Source organism: Pimephales promelas, chromosome 18 (genome assembly GCF_988280905.1).
Source record: "Pimephales promelas chromosome 18, fPimPro1.hap1.1, whole genome shotgun sequence".
Classification (NCBI taxonomy): Eukaryota; Metazoa; Chordata; class Actinopteri; order Cypriniformes; family Leuciscidae; genus Pimephales; species Pimephales promelas.
Genome location: NC_142786.1, coordinates 20,483,194 through 20,507,929, shown reverse-complemented (window position 1 = coordinate 20,507,929; position 24,736 = coordinate 20,483,194). Strand labels below are relative to the sequence as shown.

Genomic DNA, 24,736 nt, shown 5'->3' with positions numbered 1-24,736 from the left:
TTGCACTTTGCTGTGGCTGACAAAACCACACTCGATCAGTGCATTTATTTAATTATTTCCCCAATGCAACATCTTAATTTCCTCTATTGATTTATGGTGGACCATTACTTATTTGTCACCCTTGAGTTGCCATACATTTTGTGTCTTTTGGAAAAGGACGGAAAATGATGCTTTGTAAAATCCATCAGCGGCCTCGCACATAAACATGTCAGCTGATGGTGAGAAATGGCTAACGCTAAATGCTAATGCGACTCCTCCCTCGGACAGAGCCATGTATCACCGCTTTCGGCCCACTCAATAAACACATGTAGAGCCGCATCAATCAGAGCTGGTTTGGTGCGCCTCCCATATGATCCCGGTCTACAGTTTGCAGGGAATATGCACATGTGTAAGGGTGAGAGCATTAAGCGATGTGATTATGGATGATAATGTCAATTTACCAAGACACATTACGCAGACTGTTCCGTGTGGCTATTCATCATTCCTCAAACAACTATTACTACTATAATTTGTGAGCGTTACATCACTCACAAATCGAAGTGAAATAGATTGAAATGATCCGCAAGCTAACCATGTGAAAAAACAATGACTGTAACAAATAGCTATTTGATGTTTTCATTTTTTTACAGAAAATGTTTTAAATGCAACAGTACACAACTGTTAAAGCAGCGCTTTCCGTTTTTGTCAAAGTGTGACCCCTAGAGTCACTGTGGAGTACTTGTACTGTCGTAAATAGCACTCAAGCAGAGATGTCTCTGCACTCACGGCCTGATCCCACCCCCCCGTATACCGGTACCTGTTCAGTAGGATGGAAGCTGTAACGAGTGGAAATAAGGTGTGGCTCCTTTAAGAGCTGGGCCATGTTGAACTGTCGGCAGTCTGTATTGTATGCGCCTCGAACACCACATATATACGGCGCCGGGTCATTTCTGTTTGATGCTGATTTTAGCAGATATTTCTTGCCGTAAAGCAATTTGTTACATCGCGAGACGTGATATCATGCGACACTTCCTGATGCTGCGGCCCGCCGACTCAAAGTTGCAAGTGTGTTTTTTCCTCTTACAGGCAACGGGGGTGGGGACGCCCACATTCAAACCGAAAATAGTCATATAACCATTGCAATAACTCCAAAGCTATTCAGTTAAGGTAAAAATCTGCATAGTGCTGCTTTAATTGGTTAACACGTTACTTTAAGTTAACATATATTCTGAAAAACATTGCGTTAGATGACATTTTGCTGTAAAATACTGTGAAATGTATTGTTTTTGCAAGTAAAAAACTATGAATTGCCATATAATTTATGAATAAAAGTAAAAGGACATTCCAAAAAGTTCCTTCATGACATCACATGATTATATTTTATTATATATATATATCCCGTAAATAATTTGTGTTGTATTTTTGCTATCGGTAATGTGCATAAGATGATCACGGCATTTAAACGAACAGGGTTTGTGACTAATTTAAGGACTCTAGTTCAGCATTGCGATTTTTAAATATTGAAACAATTGATTCATGTATCTAGCAGAAGCAAATGAGGAATCATTCTGACCTGTTCATCTTCCTCCCTTTGACAAAAGACCATTACAGAGAAACCTGATCCGGCAATCGCACCAATTATGGCCCAATTCTTCCACAAAATGCCCTTATCTGAAAACTTTCTAATCTTCCATATTCAAATGAACACTATAACTCATGGAGGAGCCTGAATGAAGCTTTCATGAAGTTGGTCGCCTGAACTTTTCTCTATCAGTCAAGTTTGGTACCATGATGAAATATTTTTAGTACAGCTTTACACAAACGAATCCCACGGTCACATCACCTCAATTATATTATCACCTCTGGAATGAAGAGCTACTGAGGCCATTATGGTGTATTCTTTGTTTCTATGTGCTGGCGTGTTGGACTCACAGGTGCAGTTGGGTGCAGTGCCAGACCAGGTGCCGTTAGCTTGGCATTGTCGTGTGGTGGAGCCGCTCAACAGGTAGCCGTCCATACACGAATAGATGACCGAGTGTGAGAAGGTGGTGCCGTCTAGTCTGTAAACCCGTCCGTTACTGGGAGTCCCAGGGTTACCACACTGCACCGCTATAGTATTTCAGAAACACAAATATATGAAGAGTTATGAAGAGCTGTTCCCACATGGTCAACGTGATTTTGCCAAGTAAGACATGGTCCTGGATCAACATTCCTGTCCCAGAAAATGTATAACCGTAACCCCTAACCGTAACTTTTCCCTAAAATCAGAGGGTTATTAAGGTACTTCACTCTGGTTCTAAGCCTAAACTTGACATAAACTGTAAACTTGTACCTCAAATCTGATTGGTTGATTGGAAAGTTGATCCAGGAACATGTGGTACTTGGTGAAATCACGTTCACCGTTCACACATGTAGGCCTACCTTATTGTCCTATTATCCCTTGTTTACTGTACTGTGACCTGCAGCATCAGTTTGAATCACTTTATCCCAAAAACAAATGCTTTTATAAACTGAAGGAAAAAAATATCTATATTTCTATGAGATATAATAATTGATGGCCATCATACTACCTTGTTTATGATTTCTGAAGGTTCAAAACTGAAATAATAGACATTGTCAAAATGTTGGATATTGTGATGATAGATATTTTGTGACAGAATCAGGAGATTTATTTAAACATATACTACCGTTAGGGTTCATACTAAGTTAGGGGTCATTTTTTTGGGTGGTGTGGTCAGTGTCCAAATTATTTATAAACATAAATTATTACTTGCATTTAGTAAAGATACATTTTGATCAAAAGTGACATAAAAGTTTATAATGTTGGAAAAAAAAATCTGATTCAATTAAATGCTTCTCTAAATAAACTGTTTTCAACATTGATAATAATCATAAATGTTTCTTGAGCATCAAATCACTATGTTAGTGTGATTTCTGAAGGATCATGTGACACTGAAGACTGATGCTGAAAATTCAGCTTTAGACACAGGAATAAATTACGGTACATTTTAAAATATATTAAAATAGAAAAAAATGATTTTAGATAGGTAATAATATTAATGTACTGATCAAATTAATGCAGTGCTGAAGAGACTTTCAAAACCATCTTAACAAGCCCAAACTTTGAACAATAGGGTGCATGAAAAAATTAAAACATTAATCTATAATGCATTTTCACTTTGATAAATTGTGCTTCTACATAAAATATTACTTAAAAATATCACACACAGTACATACCCCCAGTGTCTTGCTCAGCCTTGTATCTTTGTATCTCAGATGGCACACACAGTCTGTTCCTTACATATTGCTCACAAAAACGATCTAAGTAGGTGGTTCTTGGCAAGAATAAGTGGCAATGTTCAGCGGACCAAACCATATGCTGTTCTGTCAAAGGTCTGGCCACACAAGTCTATGTGCTTTCTAATAAGTAATAGCATAAAGTTATCAGCAACTGAACAATCACAATTTATAGCGAAGTAGTCCGTTATGTGTTATTCTGTATATCCATATACTTTTTGAGTAGCTTGCTTTCCCCACACTCTTTTATGGACATCTGATGGGAAGAAAGTGATGGTCTAAAGGAACAGAGATCATTACAGAGACGCCGTTGACCATGTAATGACTATGATAAGGGACAGTGGCTGTAACAGAATGAGGTATTAGCGGCTGCAAGGCTTAAATGAGTGGGATGTAGTTTGAAGATATGGTGTGACAGGCCTGTAGATCATACCCGGAGCATGGCACAGAGACAATGAAACGAACAAAAGAGAGCCGCAGAGATGCTGTTTGAGTGAATTAACCGGTGGAAAACCCATTAAACCGCCAAGCCGAAGCGCTTCTCCTGCAATGGAGCAGCTTTCAGGATTGAATCATCTCTCTGTGCAGTTGTTAAACTGACAGCGCTTGCGGTACACCTCCATGCCGGGGAACTTCAGCGCTCGCTTTGTCTTGCGATGACACGCTGACCATTGTGATTCCCACAGGGCTTGTGACTTCACGGCATGAGGGACGGATAACAGCGCGACACCTTCCCCCTCAATTAGTCAGTGTTCCTGTGTCCCGGTGCCAATTGCTGTCTCTCAAAAATGATTCCCGCACAATGGCTTGGGTCATGTCAACACTAAGTTCAGTGGGAGCCCTGGGAGAAGCACCATTAGTCAGGTCTCGAAGCAAGAAAACAAGATGGTGCATCATGTTTCCTAAAGAAAACACTGTCTGCATGCCCCTGGAAGAGCCTGGTCATCTTTCATTTGTGCTGTAGACTTTACAGCCTCGGGGAAAATGTGGCTTTATTACGACTCTCACAACTGTACGACTGTAACAGGCCCAAATAAAACATCAGGTAACAATATGGACGGGGATATATTATTTAGCGGGTAGTTGATTTTATTGTTTGTTACTGATAAATGACTTTTGAGACTATTTTATGGCATAACAAAGACAAGTCTTGCTCCAGGGGGCTCGGCTGGATGCAATATCATTATTGAAATGAACAGGAAGGTCCTCTGTTCAGCACTTAATCAGAAATAATAAGGGAAGGCTTGTTATAGAGTTTAATAAGTTCCACTTTCAGATCAGCAACAATAATGAGAAGGTCACGATTTCCATCTTATTCTTCCAAAACAACTCTCAGTTGCTGATGAGAAAGTCTTTTCATATAGTGGTTATGCATACATCTTCACTATAGCAACCAGAGCCCACCAGTCATTAAGATCTCTTTATAAAGCTGGAATTATATAAAATGTTATATAAGTCTACAATATGTGAAAGTGAACATGATGAAAGATGTGATCTATCTATCTATCTATCTATCTATCTATCTATCTATCTATCTATCTATCTATCTATCTATCTATCTATCTATCTATCTATCTGTCTGTCTGTCTGTCTGTCTGTCTGTCTGTCTGTCTGTCTGTCTGTCTGTCTGTCTGTATGTCTATCTATCTATCTATCTATCTATCTATCTATCTATCTATCTATCTATCTATCTATCTATCTATCTATCTATCTATCTATCTATCTATCTATCTATCTATCTATCTATCTATCTATCTATCTATCTATCTATCTAGACAGCAAACTGACATTGAATCAACGTGGAAACGACGTCTCTCATGACATTGAAACAACGTTGATTTTGCTCATCGAATTAATGTTAAACCAACGTCAGACGCGGCATTCTTCAAAGCTAAATGAAAATCGAAAATTGGTTTGCTTTCATAACGTTGAAACAACGTTGATTTCAAGTTGATTTTCCGTTAGTTTTGAAAGAATGACGCTTCTGACGTTGGTTCAACGTTAATTCGATGAGCAAAACAATGTCAGATCAACGTTGTTTCAGTTTGCTATCTGGGTATCTATCTATCTATCTATCTATCTATCTATCTATCTATCTATCTATCTATCTATCTATCTATCTATCTATCTATCTATCTATCTATCTATCTATCTATCTATCTATCTATCTATCTATCTATCTATCCTGCTGATTTGCTGCTCAAGAAACATTTCATATTATTATTGATGTTGAAAACAGTTGTGCTGCTTCATATTTTTTTGGAAACTGATACATTTGTCAGAATTCTTTGAGGAATAGAAAGTTCAAAAGAACCGCATTAATTTGAAACAGAAATCAGTAGCTGCGTTTACATGGACCCTTTTAATCGGATTGGCGGCTCAATCGGTCTAAAAACCCTTCATGTAAACACCTTAACCGATTGAGCTCGATCCGACTAGAATTTCGATCGGACTGAAAGGGGTGGTTTACTCCTTTTGTAATCCGAGCAAGAGAACATGTAAACACTTGATCGGATTGAAAACCGAAACTAAAAGGACTGCGGATGTGCAATGACGTTGAAATATCGTAATGACGTATGACGCACGGAACGAGCTGTTCTTCCTGTTGAATAAAGTGTCATATAAATAAATGTTTCGTTATTAAAAAAAATTTCTCATTTCACTCCATGTCTGTGAAGTGAAGCAGGACAACGTCCCACCAGTGCTTGTTTTACATTCTCATCCACACGCGACTTTTGGGCGCGGGGTTTTACTGCGTGATAAATACAATCAGCACGGCAAAACGGTTCATGCTCATCGTCCCCAAATCATGACCAGAGACGGATAAAAATTAAAAAGACGGATAAAAAAAGTCTGTTGTTTAAAACAAATACAGAACCAATAGGGGAGAATAGTTATGGTTATGCGTGTATAGTGGCATATTCGTGCAGTGTGCGCATGTCAAAAAATCAATTCCGATTTTAATCTTGTCACATATAAACGCGCACATCAACCCGATCACTTTATTTATCATTCACGTAAACACCTTGATCGGATTCATCAATCGTATTGATTTCAATCTGATTGTGTCCATGTAAACATGGCTACTGTAAACAAAGCCCATATTTAGTCTGACCTGAAACTTCAGAACAGTAAATAATAATTTGATTGAAAAATGATTTCACCGGAATACAATGGTCAGTTTGAATGGCCATCAAATGCAAAAAGATCAAATGAAAGTATGATCAGAATTTGAGAAAAAAAAATTATGTTTGAAACAGATGGTATAGTTGCAGCATCTAACTCACCAAATCTGAACAATTGGATTCATCACATGCAAAATGACAGTCGGCTCTAAATATCGGCTTTGACAACCAAACCATATTTGTGTGCAGTTTGTACAAAGTCTCAGATTAACCGATGACTTGTGAAAACTACTGACTAGCTTTGGTCTGCAATGTCATGTTCACCCAGTGAATTCAGAAGAGTGTGTGAAGTGTGAGTTGGGCAGTTTCAGAGATGCTGTATCATGTCAGACGCTGCAGGCGCTTACGTTTGCAGGACGGTTGAGAACCGGACCATGTGCCGTTGGGGAAACACATCCTTTCTGCCGAGCCAAAAAGCTCATATCCCAGCGAGCACCTGAAGTGCACTTTACTGCGAATCCGAAAGTCACTCTCATCTCGGCTGCTGTGGGACGGTGTGCCTGGGTCACCGCATGTCCCCGATGAATCACCTTGAGAGACAAAGAGAAGAGGCGAGGGTCATTACAACTATGTCGTAAATGTTCATATCCCTGTTGTATATGGCATAATATATTGGATATAATATTAAACTCAGAATTTTATAGACAGAAGCTGCATTGGTTAGTATTCTTTTATCACAATATCACCATTAAGTGAACATATGGGGGTGAATTTAAAATATACTGCAAATTCCTTGATATTTGTCATGTGATTTAATGCATTTTAATTTCTAAAGTTGTGTTCAATTAATAGATATGTGTTATAGTGTATTATAACAAGACCATACAATGCATTATAAGGTGTATAAAATACTTTTATAATGCATTATAAATAAAGGCTTTAAGCAAAGTGTTACCGAAATACTTATCAATATGATTTAGATTTTTTAAGTTTGTTACTATTGTATGTTGTGCTGCTTTCTTATAGACATCAGGATTTTCAGGATTCTGACAAATAAAAGTTCAAAAGAACAGCATTCGTTCATAGTAGAATTGTTTTGTAAAGATGTGAAAATGTCCTTACTCTCACTTTTGATCTATTTAATACATCCTGAATAAAAGTATTAATTTCTTTAAAAAAAAACATTTTTTAACTTTAGTATATGTACTGTAAATACTGATTCGGTTAATGTAAAGGGTAATTTGATGTCTCTAAAATAAAAAGATGATAGATAGATAGATAGATAGATAGATAGATAGATAGATAGATAGATAGATAGAATGACAGACGATTGATAGATAGATAGAAGGAACGACAGATGATAGATAGATAGACGATAGATAGATAGATAGATAGATAGATAGATAGAAGGAACGACAGACGATAGATAGATGATAGATAGATGATAGATAGATAGATAGATAGAAGGAAACGACAGACGATAGATGATAGATAGATAGATAGATAGATAGATAGATAGATAGATAGATAGAATGACAGACGATTGATAGATAGATAGAAGGAATGACAGATGATAGATAGATAGACGATCGATAGATAGATAGATAGATAGATAGATAGATAGATAGATAGATAGATAGATAGATAGATAGATAGATGGATGGATGGATGGATGGATGGATGGATGGATGGATGGATGGATGGATGGATGGATGGATGGATAGATGGATAGAATGAACGACAGATGATAGATAGATAGAAGGAACGATAGACGATAGATAGATGATAGAGAGATAGAAGGAACGACAGATGATAGATAGATAGATGATAGATAGAATGACAGACGCTTGATAGATAGATCGAAGGAACGACAGACGATAGACAGATAGATGATAGATAGCTAGATAGATAGATAGAAAGATAGATAGATAGAAGTAACGACAGATGATAGATAGATGATAGAAAGAATGACAGATGATTGATTGATATAGATAGATAGATAGATAGATAGAAGGAAAGACAGACGAAAGATAGATGATAGATAGATGATATATAGAATGACAGACGATAGATAGATAGATAGATAGATAGATAGACAGACAATACATGATAGATAGATAGATAGAGATGATAGAACAACAGACAGATGATGATGGATAGATAGATAGACGATAGATAGACGATAGACAGACGATAGATAGAACGACAGAACAAAGTTATTTTAAGTAGCAAAAGATACCGCATGACAGGAATGAAATAAGAAAATATGAGGCAGAAAAAAGAAATAAATCAAGAATTTGCGTCAAGTGTAAAGAAACGTACCATTTTAACCTATTCTACTGTCAACTGAATAAAAAAGGATGACTAGTCCTTCGCCTGTTTCGCGGCCTCTCTCAGGATGTAATCTGGGAGGAGGACAGCTTTTCCCCATGCACTCAAGGCTTTGCTACAGCTCTCTGGAAATTGATATTCCTGATTGATTCCTGCAGCATCCATATATCTGAGCTCAGGGCCCTGCAGCCTTGCACCTCACCTGAACCTGCGCTCCATTCATCATCAGCACACACACAGGCACACACCTGCACACGCACATACTGTAGGGCTTATGAATAATATAGCCACACCAAATATAGAAAGTGATCGGTTGTGATTGTGTCACGTCGCACAGCGGTTTCACATTCTGCATGCACAGAAAAATATCTTGCCCCTGGAAAGCTGATTAGGACACAGTGTTAGAAACCATGACTTATTGCTGAAACCATAAGAGCTAAAATAGATCAGAGGCAGGTTGTAACAGCTGTGTGCAACTAACCTTAGTTCTGGCGCCAAGTTACAATTTACAATATTAGAGCATTGCACAAATATATCATGCATAAAATAAATACTTACCGAAAGCGTCTGGATATGAGCAGACTGATTCAATTATATCAAAGACCTCATATTTTACCTGACAAGACTTCAGTCCTTCACACATATATACATGGCATTTATACAGTCAAGCCAAAAAAATATCTACCATATTTAAAGCAGCATTATGTTACTTTTGAAATTTTGCTCTCTGGTTCCCCCTACAGTTGGGAAACAGTATTGTCTTCTACTACTGTCGTAAAATCTCTCATGGTTACACTGGGTAATACACGCGTGCATTTGATGACAAGCGCTCCCCCCCAACTCTGCAGAAGGAAGGAGTTCTCACATCTTGCGCAGACTCCCAGGTACATTGGCATATATTTCAGCATGTCTTATGAATAAAGTTTTATGGGCTTTATTTTTTTCAAACGTCAAAAGATCGCATAGCTTACGTTTACAAGCCAGCGTCTTTATAGTAACGTTAGCCTATTGGCTATGGATTTACCTGATGCTAATACAATTCAATATTTGTGTAGTAGATAATAGCCATGTCTTCAATATTACAATATCAAGCTACCATAGATGAATCTGCAAATTTGAAAAGTCGATTTGCATTATAGCCTGAGGCAAGACACTTTCACCAGAAAAATAAATAACAAACATGACTATCAGCCTGCAGACATAGGATAGTTATCCTGACCGATTATTTTGTCTAATCGTGTATTATTTACTTAACCCCAACCAAACTCATTAATCAGTATTTTTTCACATCTCGAGCTGGCGCGAGCTGCCTGCCCCGGCTCTACGCGTATGCTTGAGTGTTTTAAGCGCCCTCAAAAGAAAGCAATGCAGTCTACAATGGATATGGCGAGGGACGAAGCTACACAACACATTACCGAAAAAAGAAAAGAAAAAAAAAAACGCTCGTTGGGCTCTTGTGTCAGGATTTGAGGAAGTGGGGAAAGCGATGTATGCCGTAAAGCAGTCGAATTTTGGGTTCCTACCCGCTCCCCGAAGCTACAGAGTGCCAGTAAAAGCGATACAGACACTGTCACGTATGGCAGACCTGTCATTCAACCTATTGTAAGTAGGGTTGGGTATCGAGAATCGAGTATCGATTGGAACCGGGACTAACTTTTCGTTTTTCCCGGAATCGTTCAAAAGTTAAAATTTCGATTCCTAGTTTCGATATTCACAGTCCGCCGAGTGGAAGAAGAAACCGCTGGACAACACCAACGAAGAAGCGTCTACCGGAAGTGTTGGCATAACCGCGCGAGTCGAACATGAGTAGCTTACGTCGGCGGTCCAAAGTGTGGCTTCACTTTTCTAAAAATAACGAAATCTCGGCAAAATTTGTGACAAAAGGAGTATTTGTGACAAAAGGAGTATTTGTGACAGAAGGAGTATTTCCTTCAGAAAGGATTATTTCCTTCCGAAAGACCTTTGGTTAGCAAGGTTAGCTAAACTTTTTTGACCCTGCCTCTTAAAAGAATCGGAATTGAGAATCGTTAGGAACCAGAATCGAAACAAGGAATCGGAATCAGAATCGTTCAAATTCAAACGATACCCAACCCTAATTGTAAGTCGATGTACCATCTCAAGGGTTTTGGAAAAATATTATAAAGGTTGAAAAAACTACATAGTGCTGCTTTAATTTTTTACATTTTCTTTATATAGTGGGTGCAGGACATTATAGCTCATTTATGCAAGTTAGGAAAGCCCTGATGCTATATATTTATTCAGAGAGCACTAGTATGAAGTTCCCAAAGACCTTCAGTTGGTGCAAGCCTCCCAACACCCTAAAGCCAAACATAAAATACTTAATATAAAACTCCCCTCTCATATCAGGTCAGCCAACATCTAAAACAACCCATGTCAAAGGAACCGGCCGCCTCCATAAACAAGTAATGATTTATTTAAGAACGGGCAGCTGTAAGTCATCAGTGTGGCTGGGGAGTTAGTAGGCCGGGCGGCCCACGGGACAGATTAAAATGACTGTCATTAAAGGACTGCAGGATGTTCCTCTTACTTATTAATACGTCAGTGAGCTGCTTAAACAGGCTCTTCTGCTGAACGACCAGTTGTTGACCCTTGCATGACTGGAAGGTTTTTATTGTAAATGGCACACATGTGCCATGCATCACACAGTGGGACCCGCGGCCAGACCGCCGTGATGCATGTTGAAATGAAGTTAAGTGAGGAGAGGGGTTTCCGCTCGGAGAACAAGCACAGCGAGGGATCTGTTTCTCAGGGTTCGGTGCGATGAAGGAACGGGAACCCCATCGGTCACGCTTGCATTGTCAACTACTTCAACGTGTTGTGACAGTGACATGTACTTTTCTTGGGACGTGATGCAACGTCCAGCTCTTATTGGAAAACACATGGTGGCAAATTGCCTGGGAGGTCTACGTGTGCTTCTATGTCTTTCTTGCTGGTGGCAGAGGACGAGAGGAGCGAGAGCCGTGAGGTGTGTGTGTGTGTGTTTGGACTCTGTCAGCGAGAGAGTGCTGACCAAGCATCACACTTCAAGGGCAGACGGAGGGGACTGCTGTATTAGCCGTCCCGCTGGAACTCTTCCACTTATCCAACAGCAGCTCGGAGACCGCCGCAGACACGCCAGGAGAGGGTACATTTGCATGTCACAAGTTGATGTACAGCCACTTCTGATCAAAAGAAGTCACTGAAAACATGCAGTTCACACTTCGATGCAACACTGCGGACAGATGACTGACACTAAACGTCATCTTTCTGCATCCACAAACCTCGAGTGGGGAATTAAGCATGGATTATTGATCAGCTGCATCTTTGGTGGCTTTTAGCAGTCAGGTTTGAGTTTTCACTTCCAGTCAAATATGCTTTTGGACAGCAGATATGGGTCAAATATGAAACAGAAGAATTGACTGAGCCATAGCCTAGCATTTAAAGTTAGTTGAAATTTAGTCACCCTCATGTTGTTGAACACAAAAGAAGATATTTTGTTCTTTTTTTGTGCATATAATGAAAGTCCATGGTGTCCAATGTTGGCATTGTATGGACAAAAACAGCTGAAGAAGCCTTCAAAATATCTTCTTTTGTGTTCTGCAGAAGAGCAAGCCATTCAGCGAGAGAGAGTAAATGATGACAAAATCATTTTTGGGTGAAAATTGCCTTTCAAGCACACATTGTCCACACTCAATCAAGACACACATATCCAACATCTCATTCTCCCCATAATTCCCTGCCCTGTCTCTAGAATTTCGGTCAAAGAAATGGAAAAAGTCCACTTATGTCACTTCCCTTCTACCACAATAATCAAGCATACGTTACAAAGTAAAGTATGCAATATTTTCTATACTAGAACTGAATCTTGAATTTTCTCTTATCTTACTTTAAAGGTGCACTGGTAACACTTTTCAATAAGATCCCATTAGTTAACATTAGTTAATGGATTAACTAACAATGAACATTGCATTTGTTACAGTGTTCTGTCGATCTGTCCTACCTTGTCAGATTTTCCTACCGTAGCGCAAAATTATAGCCATATCTATCGGTTCATCTTACCTCGTCGTAAATTCCTACTGAGCGTTTCTGCTTCGCGTCTGTGACTAACGTTAAGTACATAAAATATTTCAGTGTAACTTTGCCGAATTTTCTTATTAGGCCATGTTACGGTGATTTTACAGTGCAAAGTAACGTTACCTCTTCAGATTGTCCTATGAAATAAACGGTAGGATGATTTTACGTTGCAAAATACCTCATCAGATTGTGCTACCAGTATGAAATAAACAAGTAGTATGATTTTACAGTGCAAAATGCCTCATCAGATTGTCCTACAGTATGAAATAAACGAGTAGTAGCCTATGATTTTACGTTGCAAAATACCTCATCAGATTGTCCTACCAGTATGAAATAAACGAGTAGTAGGATTTTACGATGCAAAATGCCTCATCAGATTGTCCTACCAGTATGATATACAAGGGTAGGACGATTTTACAGTGCAAAATACCTCATCAAATTGTCCTACCTGTATGAAATAAACGAGTAGTATTTTACAGTGCAAAATGCCTCATCAGATTGTCCTACCAGTATGAAATAAACGAGTAGTATGATTTTACGGTGCAAAATGCCTCATCAGATTGTCCTACCAGTATGAAATAAACGAGTAGTATGATTTTACAGTGCAAAATGCCTCATCAGATTGTCCTACCAGTATGAAATAAACGAGTAGTATGATTTTACAGTGCAAAATACCTCATCAGATTGTCCTACTTGTATGAAATAAACGAGTAGTATAATTTTACAGGGCAAAATACCTCATCAAATTGTCCTACCTGTATGAAATAAACGAGTAGTATGATTTTACAGTGCAAAATACCTCATCAGTAGTAAAATATTATGGGCGTGTTGTTCAGCGTGACAAAAATGACGTATTATTGATGTGCGCATGCGCAGTAAGCCTTGGTAGGACAATCTGACGGGTAGGATGGAATGTCAGAACAACGGCATTGCAATTAAACAATTTTAATTGATGAGTTGTCAATACAATATATAGGGTATGATTTTACCACAAAATGCAGCATATTTGCACAATATGATAACTGCAAATCCACCTTTCGTTGACTGGATACAGTTGTTTCTGTGAACTGCAGCTTCTCTGTTCTGTAGCTTTTGGCAGTCTGTAAAAATACACCTCAGATCTCTTGTCAAATCTTTTTTTGTACAGTAAATCTCCCGTTTTATATGTGTTTTGTGTTTTTTTGCACCATTCACGCTGAAAACCAATGCTGCCACTTAGTGTGTGTATCCGCAGTCACTCCGGCCGACCGTGACGTCACACACATTCACTAAAATTCCCATTACCTTTTTTGGTAACACTTTACTTGAAGGGGTGTGCATAAGACTGACATGACACATTCATAACCATGACATGACCAATGTTATGAATATGAAGTAGGGTTTATGCATGTTTACAACTGTCATTCGCTCAATAATAACATTTTGAATGCAAATATGACTCATATATGACTAGTACCTCAACTACAGTGGTACTAAATGAATTTGTCATTAAAATGTTATAATGGCTTCATAACAGCCAATGTCAAAACCAACCAATAGACAATTTAATGTAATGTTAACCAATAAAGCTAGGTGGTTTCTTGAGTTTGATAATTAATCTGCTATGTCATGTTTATGACAGGTTGTGTTGTCTTAGTAATGTCAAGATGTCATGACAATGACACTGACAGGTTATGATGTATTGGTTTATGTCAAGGTGTCATCTCAAACAATGTCATATTTGCATTAAAAATGTCATAACTGAGCGAATGACACTTAATGACAATTGTAACAAACATGATTATGAAGTTGTCATGTTAGTCTTATGCACACTCCTTCAAGTAAAGTGTTACCCATTATTTCTAGCCTAATAGGTCGGGACAACCTGTTTGTCCAAACCACGAGCAATAGGTGTCCTCGGAGATTGTGAGAGACCTGATTGGAAGCAATTTAATTTTTTAGGTTCTTTTAGGGATGGAGAAATGACCCACTTCACCTTTAAGAAAAGCCGAATCCCCGAGGTCTGATCTGAGTGCAGTCGCCTCGCTTTATCTGCAGTCAAGCAGTGCCAGAAAGCTCAAGCAGAGCTGGGAAGTTAAGTCTGGAGAGGCTCGCTGCTCAAGGCTTCAGTCCTCACATACGTACAGATGCTTTAATTGGGCCACGGGAAGTTCAGGTGTGAGCGGAGAGAGAACAGAAGATCTTCCCATCAGGAGGACACTAAAGCCCTAACTGAAGCGGCCCAGTACATGTGCTAATTGGGTATCAGGCTGTTTCAGGGGCAAAGAGTAAACGGTTGTTTGTTGATTTTAACAGGGTTGGATCGTGTCATAACTTCAGGAGGCTTTACCTCAGAGACCTCTCACTGGATGTAGGCAATTAGAAGAGGCCAAAGGCTTGTAATAGCTTCAGTTTGGACTGTTATTAAAAGAAAAGGTAGTAAAATAGCACGGGACCCGATCTCAAGAGCTGCTCGCGCAACAGATGCACACACAAAAACATCAACTCAGGCCTTTCTAACAGTCTGCAGTCCCCTGCGTGAGCACATGTTGTGCGTACGAATGCCTTCAGCACAACACACAGGAAAAAGGATGAAGTTGCGCTGCTATGATTTTGTGCCATGAAACCCAGAAAACCCTGGAGGCAGATGAACAGTACCAGGAAGAGGAAGAGAGATTTCTCTTTCTGTCTAGCTGTTGTTCTCTCTCTCTTTCTGGGTCATGGATCTGGCGTATACAGCAGGATTGGAGAGAGACTGTGTGTGTTCACGCTTTATGGGTCACAGATACTTAACACAGGTCTAGTGGGTGTTTAAAAACATGCATCTGAGTGTTCACATTCATGCAAAGACTGTGTGAATGTGTCCAGCATGGTATAGTCACACTGACGGCGATTTGTAATGACAAAGCAAGGTGAAGTGATTTGTATTCAATGCGAGTTGGTGATCAGAGGCAACATGCACTCAAAAAATGTTTTTTTGCTGCTTGTGCAATTTGGTTGATTAAAATGAGCTAACGCAACACAATTCTTGAACATTTTGACACTGCTTAATTTCATTGCGTGCAATCAATTCAAAATTTGTCAAATGGAAGTTTAGTTAATCCATTTGTGTAGGATGCTGGACATTACTCTGAACATTATTATCATTTCTTAACTCTGTTGTTTAATTCACTTAGTCCTCTACTCAATTACAACATGGTTGTTTCGTTTTTTCTTGCATGCTGAAAAAAACATCAATAAGCAATGTTTAGTAAAATGTAATAAACGTAAGAGTAGGAACTTACACTGTAAAAAATGCTGGGTTGTTTTAACCCAAATGTTGGGTCAAATATGGACAAACCCAAATGTTGGGTTAAAAATGTAATTTAAACATTTAACCCAATGGCTGAGTTTGTCCATATTTGACCCAAAGCATTTTTTGAAGCGCAATATAGTAATATTTTTTTATATTTATTATATTACATTTATATAAAAATATGACTTAGGCAAGGAACAGTGACCCCATGAGCCAAGTAGCAACGAAAAAAATGCTGTTATTCGACAAAATCATGACAATATCACAATTTGATGTTTAATCTACACTACCATTCAAAGGTTGGAGGTCTGTAAGATTTTTTATAAATGTTTCTGAAAGTCTCTTTTGCTCACCAAGGCTGTATTTATTTGATCAAAAATACAACAAAAACAGGATTACTGACAAATATTTTTTACAATTTTTATTTAATTTATTCCTGTGATCAAAGCTGAATTTTCAGCATCATTACTACAGTCTTCAGCGTAACACAATCCTTCAGAAATCATTCTAATATAATGATTTGCTGCTCAACAAATGTTTCAAAATTATTATAAATGTACAGCATTAGGGCATATTAAAATTCATTTATTGTCACTTTTGATCAATTTAGTGCATCCTTACTCCATTTAAGTATTAAAGGAGTATTTCGCTTTAAAAAAAACTTTTGCTGATAATTTACTCACCTCCATGTCATCCAAGATGTCCATGTAATTCTTTCTTCAGTCTAAAAGAAATGAAGGTTTTTGATGAAAACATTCCAGGATTTTTCTCCATATACTGGAATTCAATGGGAATCAAACGGTTCAAGGTCCAAAAGACAGTTTCAGTGCAAACTGCAAACTGTTCAAAGGGCTTTAAATGATTCCAGGCGATGAATAAGGGTCTTATCAAGCGAAATGATCGCTCATTTAAAAAATAAATAACAAAGTTTACGTTTTATTAGCTCAAATGGTCGCCTTGCTCTGTTCTGTGATACGCGTTCGTGACTCTCCCGTTCGAACTAGTTCATCAAAATGTACGAATCTTTTTTCATGCCATTTGGTTCATTCAATTAACAAAATGAATGAGTTAACTCGGGAAAAGATTCGTTCATTTTGATGGACGAGTTTGAACAGGAGAGTCACGAACGTGCATCACATAATAGAGCAAGACGAGCATTTGAGCTTATAAAACTTAAACATTGCTATTTATTTTTTTAAATGAGCGATCGTTTCTCTTGATAAGACCCTTATTCATCGTCTGGTGTCGTTTAAAGCCCTTTGAAGCTGCACTGAAACTGTCTTTTGGACCTTGAACTGTTATATAGTTATATGGAGAAAAATCCTGGAATGTTTTCATCAAAAACCTTAATTTCTTTTCGATGACATGGATATCTTGGATGACATGGGGAACTTTAAGTGTTTTTAAAAGTGAACTACTCCTTTAATTTCTTTGAAAAAAATTGCACTGACCACTTTTGAACAGTAGTATCAATGTGGGGGAAAAAAATGGCCAACACGCCAAAATCCGAGACCTAATAACCAGAAAAATGCAGTTGACTTGGCACATATCAGCCACGGGAATGAGCTGAGGTTTTGCTGATTACAAAAGTAGAGCTGCTCAGTGTAATTCATGCTCAGTTTGAAGGCTTACAAACAGTAATTTAGACCGACGCCATTTTATCGAACACACATTAACAATACATGTAATACAATACACTCAAAATACATGTAATTTTTACAATTAAAGGGCTTAAAAGATTGCACACCAAGTGTTTATCATGAACAATGATTCTGATGGATGGATTTAAAACACAAGGACACTACAATCAACCAAACCAATCACAGTTCGGTATATATGGTTATAAAAAAAAAAACAGCAAAACCTCTTGTCCTGATTTCTAATTATTCAAGAGCTCCTTCTCAATCCCAAGAACAACAAACGACTCTAAAAGTTTGTTTAAAAGGGAGAATTGTGTCCTTCGCTATCAATACCAAGTCAGTGGTTCGGTGCACAAACTCTTTTTCTCTTAAAGGGCATGCGGACTGTTTCAGGAGGGACTTGTTGAGCTCACTGAACCAGAATGGGATATAACACTATTCAAAATGCCAGTGACTGAGCCGTTCGCTCACTCCATACCTTCACTGCGTGTTTATTTTTAATTCCCTTTAAAGTCCCCAAGGACAATGCAACAATGTAGTAGAACAAAAGTCAGGAGAGGCATTGGACACAAGGATCCTTGATTCGCGATAATTGTATGTGACAAAGGCTCAGCTGCTGCTAGCACACTAAGTTCAGAGCTTTTTGAAGTGGCCTTGCAGAGCGCTTTGTGTGCGGATGGTTTAATGTAAAATCTCTCTAAGCTAAACTTGTGGTGTTCGCGTGGGTGTAGGAACTCACATGTGGAGACCTTTGAGGTTCCCCTCTGGATTTTTCTAAGTTAGTACATGCCTTTCCTTTCCATTTACAGAATGAACAATGGCAGTGAGATGGTTGGGGGGATTGTGTTGTGTTTGTGTTAGTTACGAAATGTTCATGTTCGGTCTGGTCTCTGCAGATCACCTTGTTTTAAAATCTAACAACATAAACAGACACAGACTCCTTGTGTGTGTGTGCATGTTTCCGCATAGTAGTGAAACATGACACCTTCACCCTTTATTCAAATATTACTAAAAATGTGTTAAAGATTTTGTAAGCATACTGCGTTTTTTCAATTTCAACGGTCAATTTGTTCTATTTGTGATAACGCAATGAAACATGACAAATGTGCCAACAAACAAGCTCATATAAAGAAAATATGAACACATGCAAAAACAAGAGAGAACTTAAGTATTAAACACGAAACACAAGTCATTTTCTGGGCGGATCTCGGGCACTGTTGCTATTATACCGGCGGGATAAATGACTCTTCCGATGCATATCTAAAATGTGTTGGTCTGAAGTAGCTAGATTACAGGGTGGTGATGGCGCAGTGAATAAGACACATGCCTTTGGTGTGAGAGACCCAGGTTCGTATCCACTGTGAGACACCAATGTGTCCCTGAGCAAGACACTTAACCCCCAGTGTCTCCAGAGGCGTGCGACCTCTGACATATATAGCAATTTAAGTCGGTTTGGATAAAAGCGTCAGCTAAATCAGGGATTCCCAAAGTGAGGTGCTTGCACCCACAGGGGTACGTGAGCTGCCACCAGGGGGTGCGCGAGAGGAAAAATGCAATGGCGGTCTGTTTTTTCAACGCATTCTCACCCCAAGGCGTCACCTTTGACCATGCTTCAATATTTGACGTTTTAGGCGCCCTTTAGCGTCACTTACATGACGCGATCCTACGGCGTCATCTAACTGACGCTAAAGGAAAGCGTCAGTTAGAGGACGCGGTTAGGTTTAGGTGTGGGGTGGGGGTAGGGTACACGCGATCGTAGGGCGTCATCTAACTGACGCTAAAGGGCGCCTAAAGCGTCAGATATTGAAGCATGTCCAAATGCTTCCCAAGGCGTCAGTTAAGTGACGCCTTGGGGGTGAGAATGGGCTGTTTTTTTTTAAGTAGGATTTTTCCATACAATAAAATAATAATAAAAAAAAAACCTGTAAATTGTAAATATTTCCTTTGTAATCGCTTATTTTAAATAAAAAAAACTATAATTTATTAGTTTTCGATAGAAACGTTGAAGACAGCTTCTTTTACGCACTGCTCTGCAGCGTCTATATGTCACGTGATCAACTTCTAAATTCAAATGTGCTTTCGTGCGTTGGCTGGCGCTAAGCCAGTGCTGTCATATTCCATAACTATTGAGTATTTGTAACCACATCATGTTTATTTAAGTTTCAGACATTTAAAGGAGCTGTATGTAAGAAATTTATTTCAAATAATCATAAAAGGGTCCTGATATATCACTAGACATTAAGAAATTATGTTCATTTCCAATACTTATATCACTGTCAACAGCAGTCCAGCCAGGATATTGTCATTAAAAAGTTAAGTTGCAGCCCTCAACTGTCATGTTGTGTTTTGGTCAGATGCTCCACCCTCCACTGATCTACCAATCACAGAGTCAGTAGTAGCATCAAATTAACTGGCTACTATTTTTACACAAACAACGTTGGCATTGGTTTACGTTCTTGATCAAATCAAAAAATAACATCATAAAGTATATGAAAAATACATTTACAACATTAGTACATATACAAATTCAGGTCCAAAATGTTTTTATGCGTTTGTCGTAGACACAAAATAGCATAACTAAGTGGATATAAAGCTAGTGCTGGCATTTGATAAAACTAAAACATTAGGTCTGAAATACATTTAAAATTATTAAGTCTTACTTACAGGTTGTGGCCCAACAACTGCTGCCTCAGGTTTTAAGGTTTCAGCTTCATGTTTTAGTAACAGTTTCTTGTTGAATCTGGCATTGAATTCATGGAGATTCTGGAAGCTGTTTTTCTTCAAATGCGCAGCAGAGAGAGCTATTTAATTTTCAGGAACATAATCAAACATAAATTGTATCCATTGTTGACGAACTACAACGTCCGTGGGAAGCCTGAACACAGAAGACCTGACAGCTGGATCAACATAACACACTTTCGACGAGCCGCAGAAATATGGCCATGCCCTTTTCTAGCATATTCCGGAGGGAGGGTTGATGTAAATGTATGGGTTAGTGACGTCTAAAATCCATTGTAGTGCCATTTGAGTCATTTTTGTAGACAGTAAAATTCCTGATTTCTAAAAGATGTCGTTTGACTCTGAAGAAGACGCATGTGCGTCGAAACGTCGGTCATTTTATACTAATAAATATATTAAAACGTTCTGTGCGCCGGTCCTGCTCCTTGGTCCTAGTTAGACCTTGGGTCCTTTTCCACATGATATCTCTGCTTACATTGAACTTTCAGCACTGCAACTTTGCAGATAATGTTAATACACCAACAGCAACATTACACACTATTTAAAATGAAAAAAGTGAAATCGCAATCAACCACCCCTTTAAACAAGTTTAGTGCATCGCTCTACCCTCATATTTAAAATATACAAAACATTTTCCTCATGTTTTGATGGTTTAATGGTTTAAAACAAATTTTCCTTTTAGCCACTACTGCATCTCCACCGAAAGCCATCAGCATGTAATCTCAATAAAAAATGACTGAAATGTTTTAAAAAACAGCACAGCAAACCCACTTTATAATTATACACCTCACAGACGTCGGACGCCCCCACCAGCCGATGTTTCAGCCGTAAACTTCATTTACATAGTCATGGGACAGTCAGAGCGAGTCTGGAGCGCGTCTCTCAGCGGGCGTTAGTGTTAACAGTCCCGGCCACGCGAACCTCTGCTGAGTTAATGCTTTCTCACGGCCTTGCTGGAGAGTTTCTTCTCACACCGAAGACCTGACAAGATTTATTGGAAGGCATTTTTACTGCTTGGAAGTCATCCAAACTTATTTCTCACAAATTGTTTACCGTGGTGGTTGTGCAGCCGAGCTATTTTCTGAAGTTCTTCTACACTTAAATGACCAATAAAATGACTAATTACATATTAAAGCAGAAGCAGAACAGACTGTGTTTACTGAAAGTAACACCATTTCTCACTCTAGCTGTGCATAAACACATACTCTCAATGGAAAGTCCCAGAGGAGTAAACACACTCATATGCATTCAAAGGGGAAAGATGCTAAACAAATTGCATCCTATTTTTAGCGAGTCTGTTTGTGTGTTATTCCTGTTTCGCAAGCTTCACGTGACAGGGAGTTGAAAAGAAATGTCAGGGGCTTTATTCTTTATTCTGTGACTCCTCTTCCATTCTGAAGCAGTGATTTGACAGAAGGTGTAAAAAAAAAAATGTTATTATTCACTAAAGGTCTGTTCACAGCAAGAACGATAACTACAACGATAAACTATACAACTATAAGTCCACACTACAACTACAACAATAATGAGACAGATAAAGAACATCATTTGAATCACTTTCGGAATCATTTTTTTCCAGCTTATGAACGATAAAAACATTGACAGCCAATAAGAAAATAAATGACAGCCGACTTTTAAAGTGGCGGAGGACTGGTTAATATAGGGTAACTAACTACATGGGTTAAGGTTAGTTATTACCATTTTTTGCAATTACAATAACAAGTACAATGTATATACATGGGGAACACGACTGTAAAATAAAGCACTACTGTTATCTTTAAGAGTTAACTTTATAGTTATTTTAAGCCCAGGACACACCAAGCCGACGTCAAAGAACTAGCGGAGACGAAAGCTGTTTTGTCACCTCTTCTGTCAACTAGCATGTGCGTTCTGCACCCGCGTGCAAGTAAATATCTGTCTATATCAGCTTTTAATAGTATATTTTCGTCATTCAAAAAGGGACACTGAAAGACTGCAGATAAACAAACCGCAAACAAAGCAGCGTTTGCTTTGATTTTGAATACAGTATCAATCGCGCGGATCACTTTCTTCATTCCTGTCGGCTCGGCTCATGTTATTATGAAAATATTCCTGCATTCGATATTTTGGGTAAGATGACAATATTATAGGAGCCTGTACCATCTTGACTTCTTTGATTCGACTTACTGCTGATTCGTTCTCTTGACTGAACAGCCAATCACAGTTCTCTCTCTCACCGAAGGCCAGGCGCTGATTCAACATGCAGAAAAAAACCCATAGTGTCCGACTAGAGCCAATGCTGCTGAACACACTGAAAAAACTAAGCTGACCCGACCGATGCTAAAAACGGCCTTTAGACGCATTACTGATAGAGTTACTTTATCTATTTTGCTTCAACTATGAAATTTGTTTCAAACAAAGTCAAAGAACAATCAACCATCGTGTGTAGTAATGTTTTACACTGAATGACTGTGTTTCTGACCAAGACGTTTGAGTGAATGACACAATGAGCCCTATTTTAACGATCTGAAACGCAAGTATCAAGCGCGAAGCGCAAGTAAGTTTGTAAGTCTTGGGCACTGTTGCTATTTAACCGGCGGGATAAATGACTCTTGCGCCGGGCGCAAGTTTAAAAGGGGTTGGTCTGAAGTAGCCTCATTATTCATAGGTGTGGTTTGGGCGTAACATCAACCAATCAGAGCGTCATCCAACATACATTTTAAGAGCAGGTGCGCATGTTCCCTCATGTGTTAATATTGTTCCTTGTTATAATGTATGATTTGCAAAAATAAAAACTGCTGCATCTGTGTTGATGAGAGAATCAAAGTGTATGCACGTTGTGCATTCGCTACATTATGGCCAAGCATGCACGCTTAGAGAGCCTACTGTAAGTCCCTCCCCTTCCGGTCGACCACCATGGGACCTTATTTCGGAAAAATATCGTATGGTAGTCAATGGCGAGAGACAACAAATATTTTGATCTCGTTTGAACTGTGCTCTGAGTTACACATATGATGTTTGTCAATTTAAAAGAATCATTTTAAAGTCAAGAACGTCTAAGTTTGATGTAAAACCGTTGAGGTATAAGACTGTGAAAATACGTAATTACAAAGACTACAAACCCCAAAGGCGCACATTTTCTCTCAATGAATGAAGCTAACTTTACTGAGGCTAATGTCTGTCATTGTTTCTACAGTCTTACGTTACAATCGTAACGTTACGCCGTCATGTCTGAGTGTTTTTGTTCCAGACTGCACACACAAGCGGATCTTGCTCGTTGTTTCACTTCCCGGGAGATGTAGTTCATTGAGCGATTTTCACATAAAACTAAATGTTACTCTTCTGTTTTATGACAAACTGCGATATTTTTGACTTTCAGAATTATCTTTTAAATTGACAAACATCATATGTGTAATTCAGGGCACAGTTCAGACAGAATAAAAAGATAAGTTGTCTCTCGCCATTGACTACCATTCATATTCTTTCCGAAATAAGGTCCCATGAGCCGGAAGCGGAGGGGCGGGACTTATGCTCTCGAACAACGTGCAACAAGCCACTGACTTTAGACTGGGTTTTTTTTCTGGTCAGTGGCGCAATTGTTTTCTGGAAGTGCAAAATAGCACTAAGGAATGTTTGCGCCGAAACACGCCTCCTTTTTGCGTCGACCTGCCCAAGGAGCGCAAGTTCATTTCCTAGTTTACCGCCGTGCGTCTGTGGAGGGAAAAGCCCGCTTTGCGCGGGTGCAAAATAGGAATGATACAGGTGTTTGTGTATAAAGTCATTTGCGCCGAGTGCAAGGGGGAAAAAAAAGTAATTTACGAGCATTTCAATATACAACTTGCAGAAAGCATTGCTAAAAAATCTACAAATAAAAACACTGAGATTCTATCTGGAACACAGTCAAGCAGAGAGATACAAACAGTGACAACTCCTAGAGTTGGACTGTATATCAGGACTCTTGGAACACAAATTAGAAAAGAAATTGTATAATATCAACTAACTTACATTCCAAACACAACATGGCCAGCTATTTTTTTCAGATTTGCTCTGCCAGAGAAAACAGTTTCAAAAGAAGCCAAGGTAGGAAGTGTTGCGAACAGTCAACAGACTGATCCAGAACTGTTCTACAAAAGACCAGCATTTTTGGAGTATCGCCTGTCCAATCAAACTAGTGGACTGAAAATAACTTTCGCAACCTACAAATGTAGATTTCTTTGGGGAGGCAAGATGTTAGAATACTTAAAGGCGCTTTATGCAAGATCTGTACCTTAATATAACAGCTTCAAAGTCGTTTCGGT

The 24,736-nt window shown here is 38.7% G+C and overlaps 1 protein-coding gene across 6 annotated transcripts in view; it reads right to left on the bottom strand.

Annotated features, from left to right (window-relative positions):
• Positions 1–24,736, bottom strand: part of csmd3b (CUB and Sushi multiple domains 3b) — a 636,199-nt gene that overhangs the window by 31,621 nt on the left and 579,842 nt on the right. For all 6 annotated transcript variants that reach the window (XM_089123029.1, XM_089123027.1, XM_089123028.1 and 3 more), the window contains 2 exons: positions 6,809–6,991; positions 1,912–2,088 (listed from right to left, as the gene is read on the bottom strand). In XM_089123029.1, the coding sequence (XP_088979155.1) occupies positions 1,912–2,088; positions 6,809–6,991 (360 nt within the window). The remainder of the gene's footprint in view (positions 1–1,911; positions 2,089–6,808; positions 6,992–24,736) is intronic.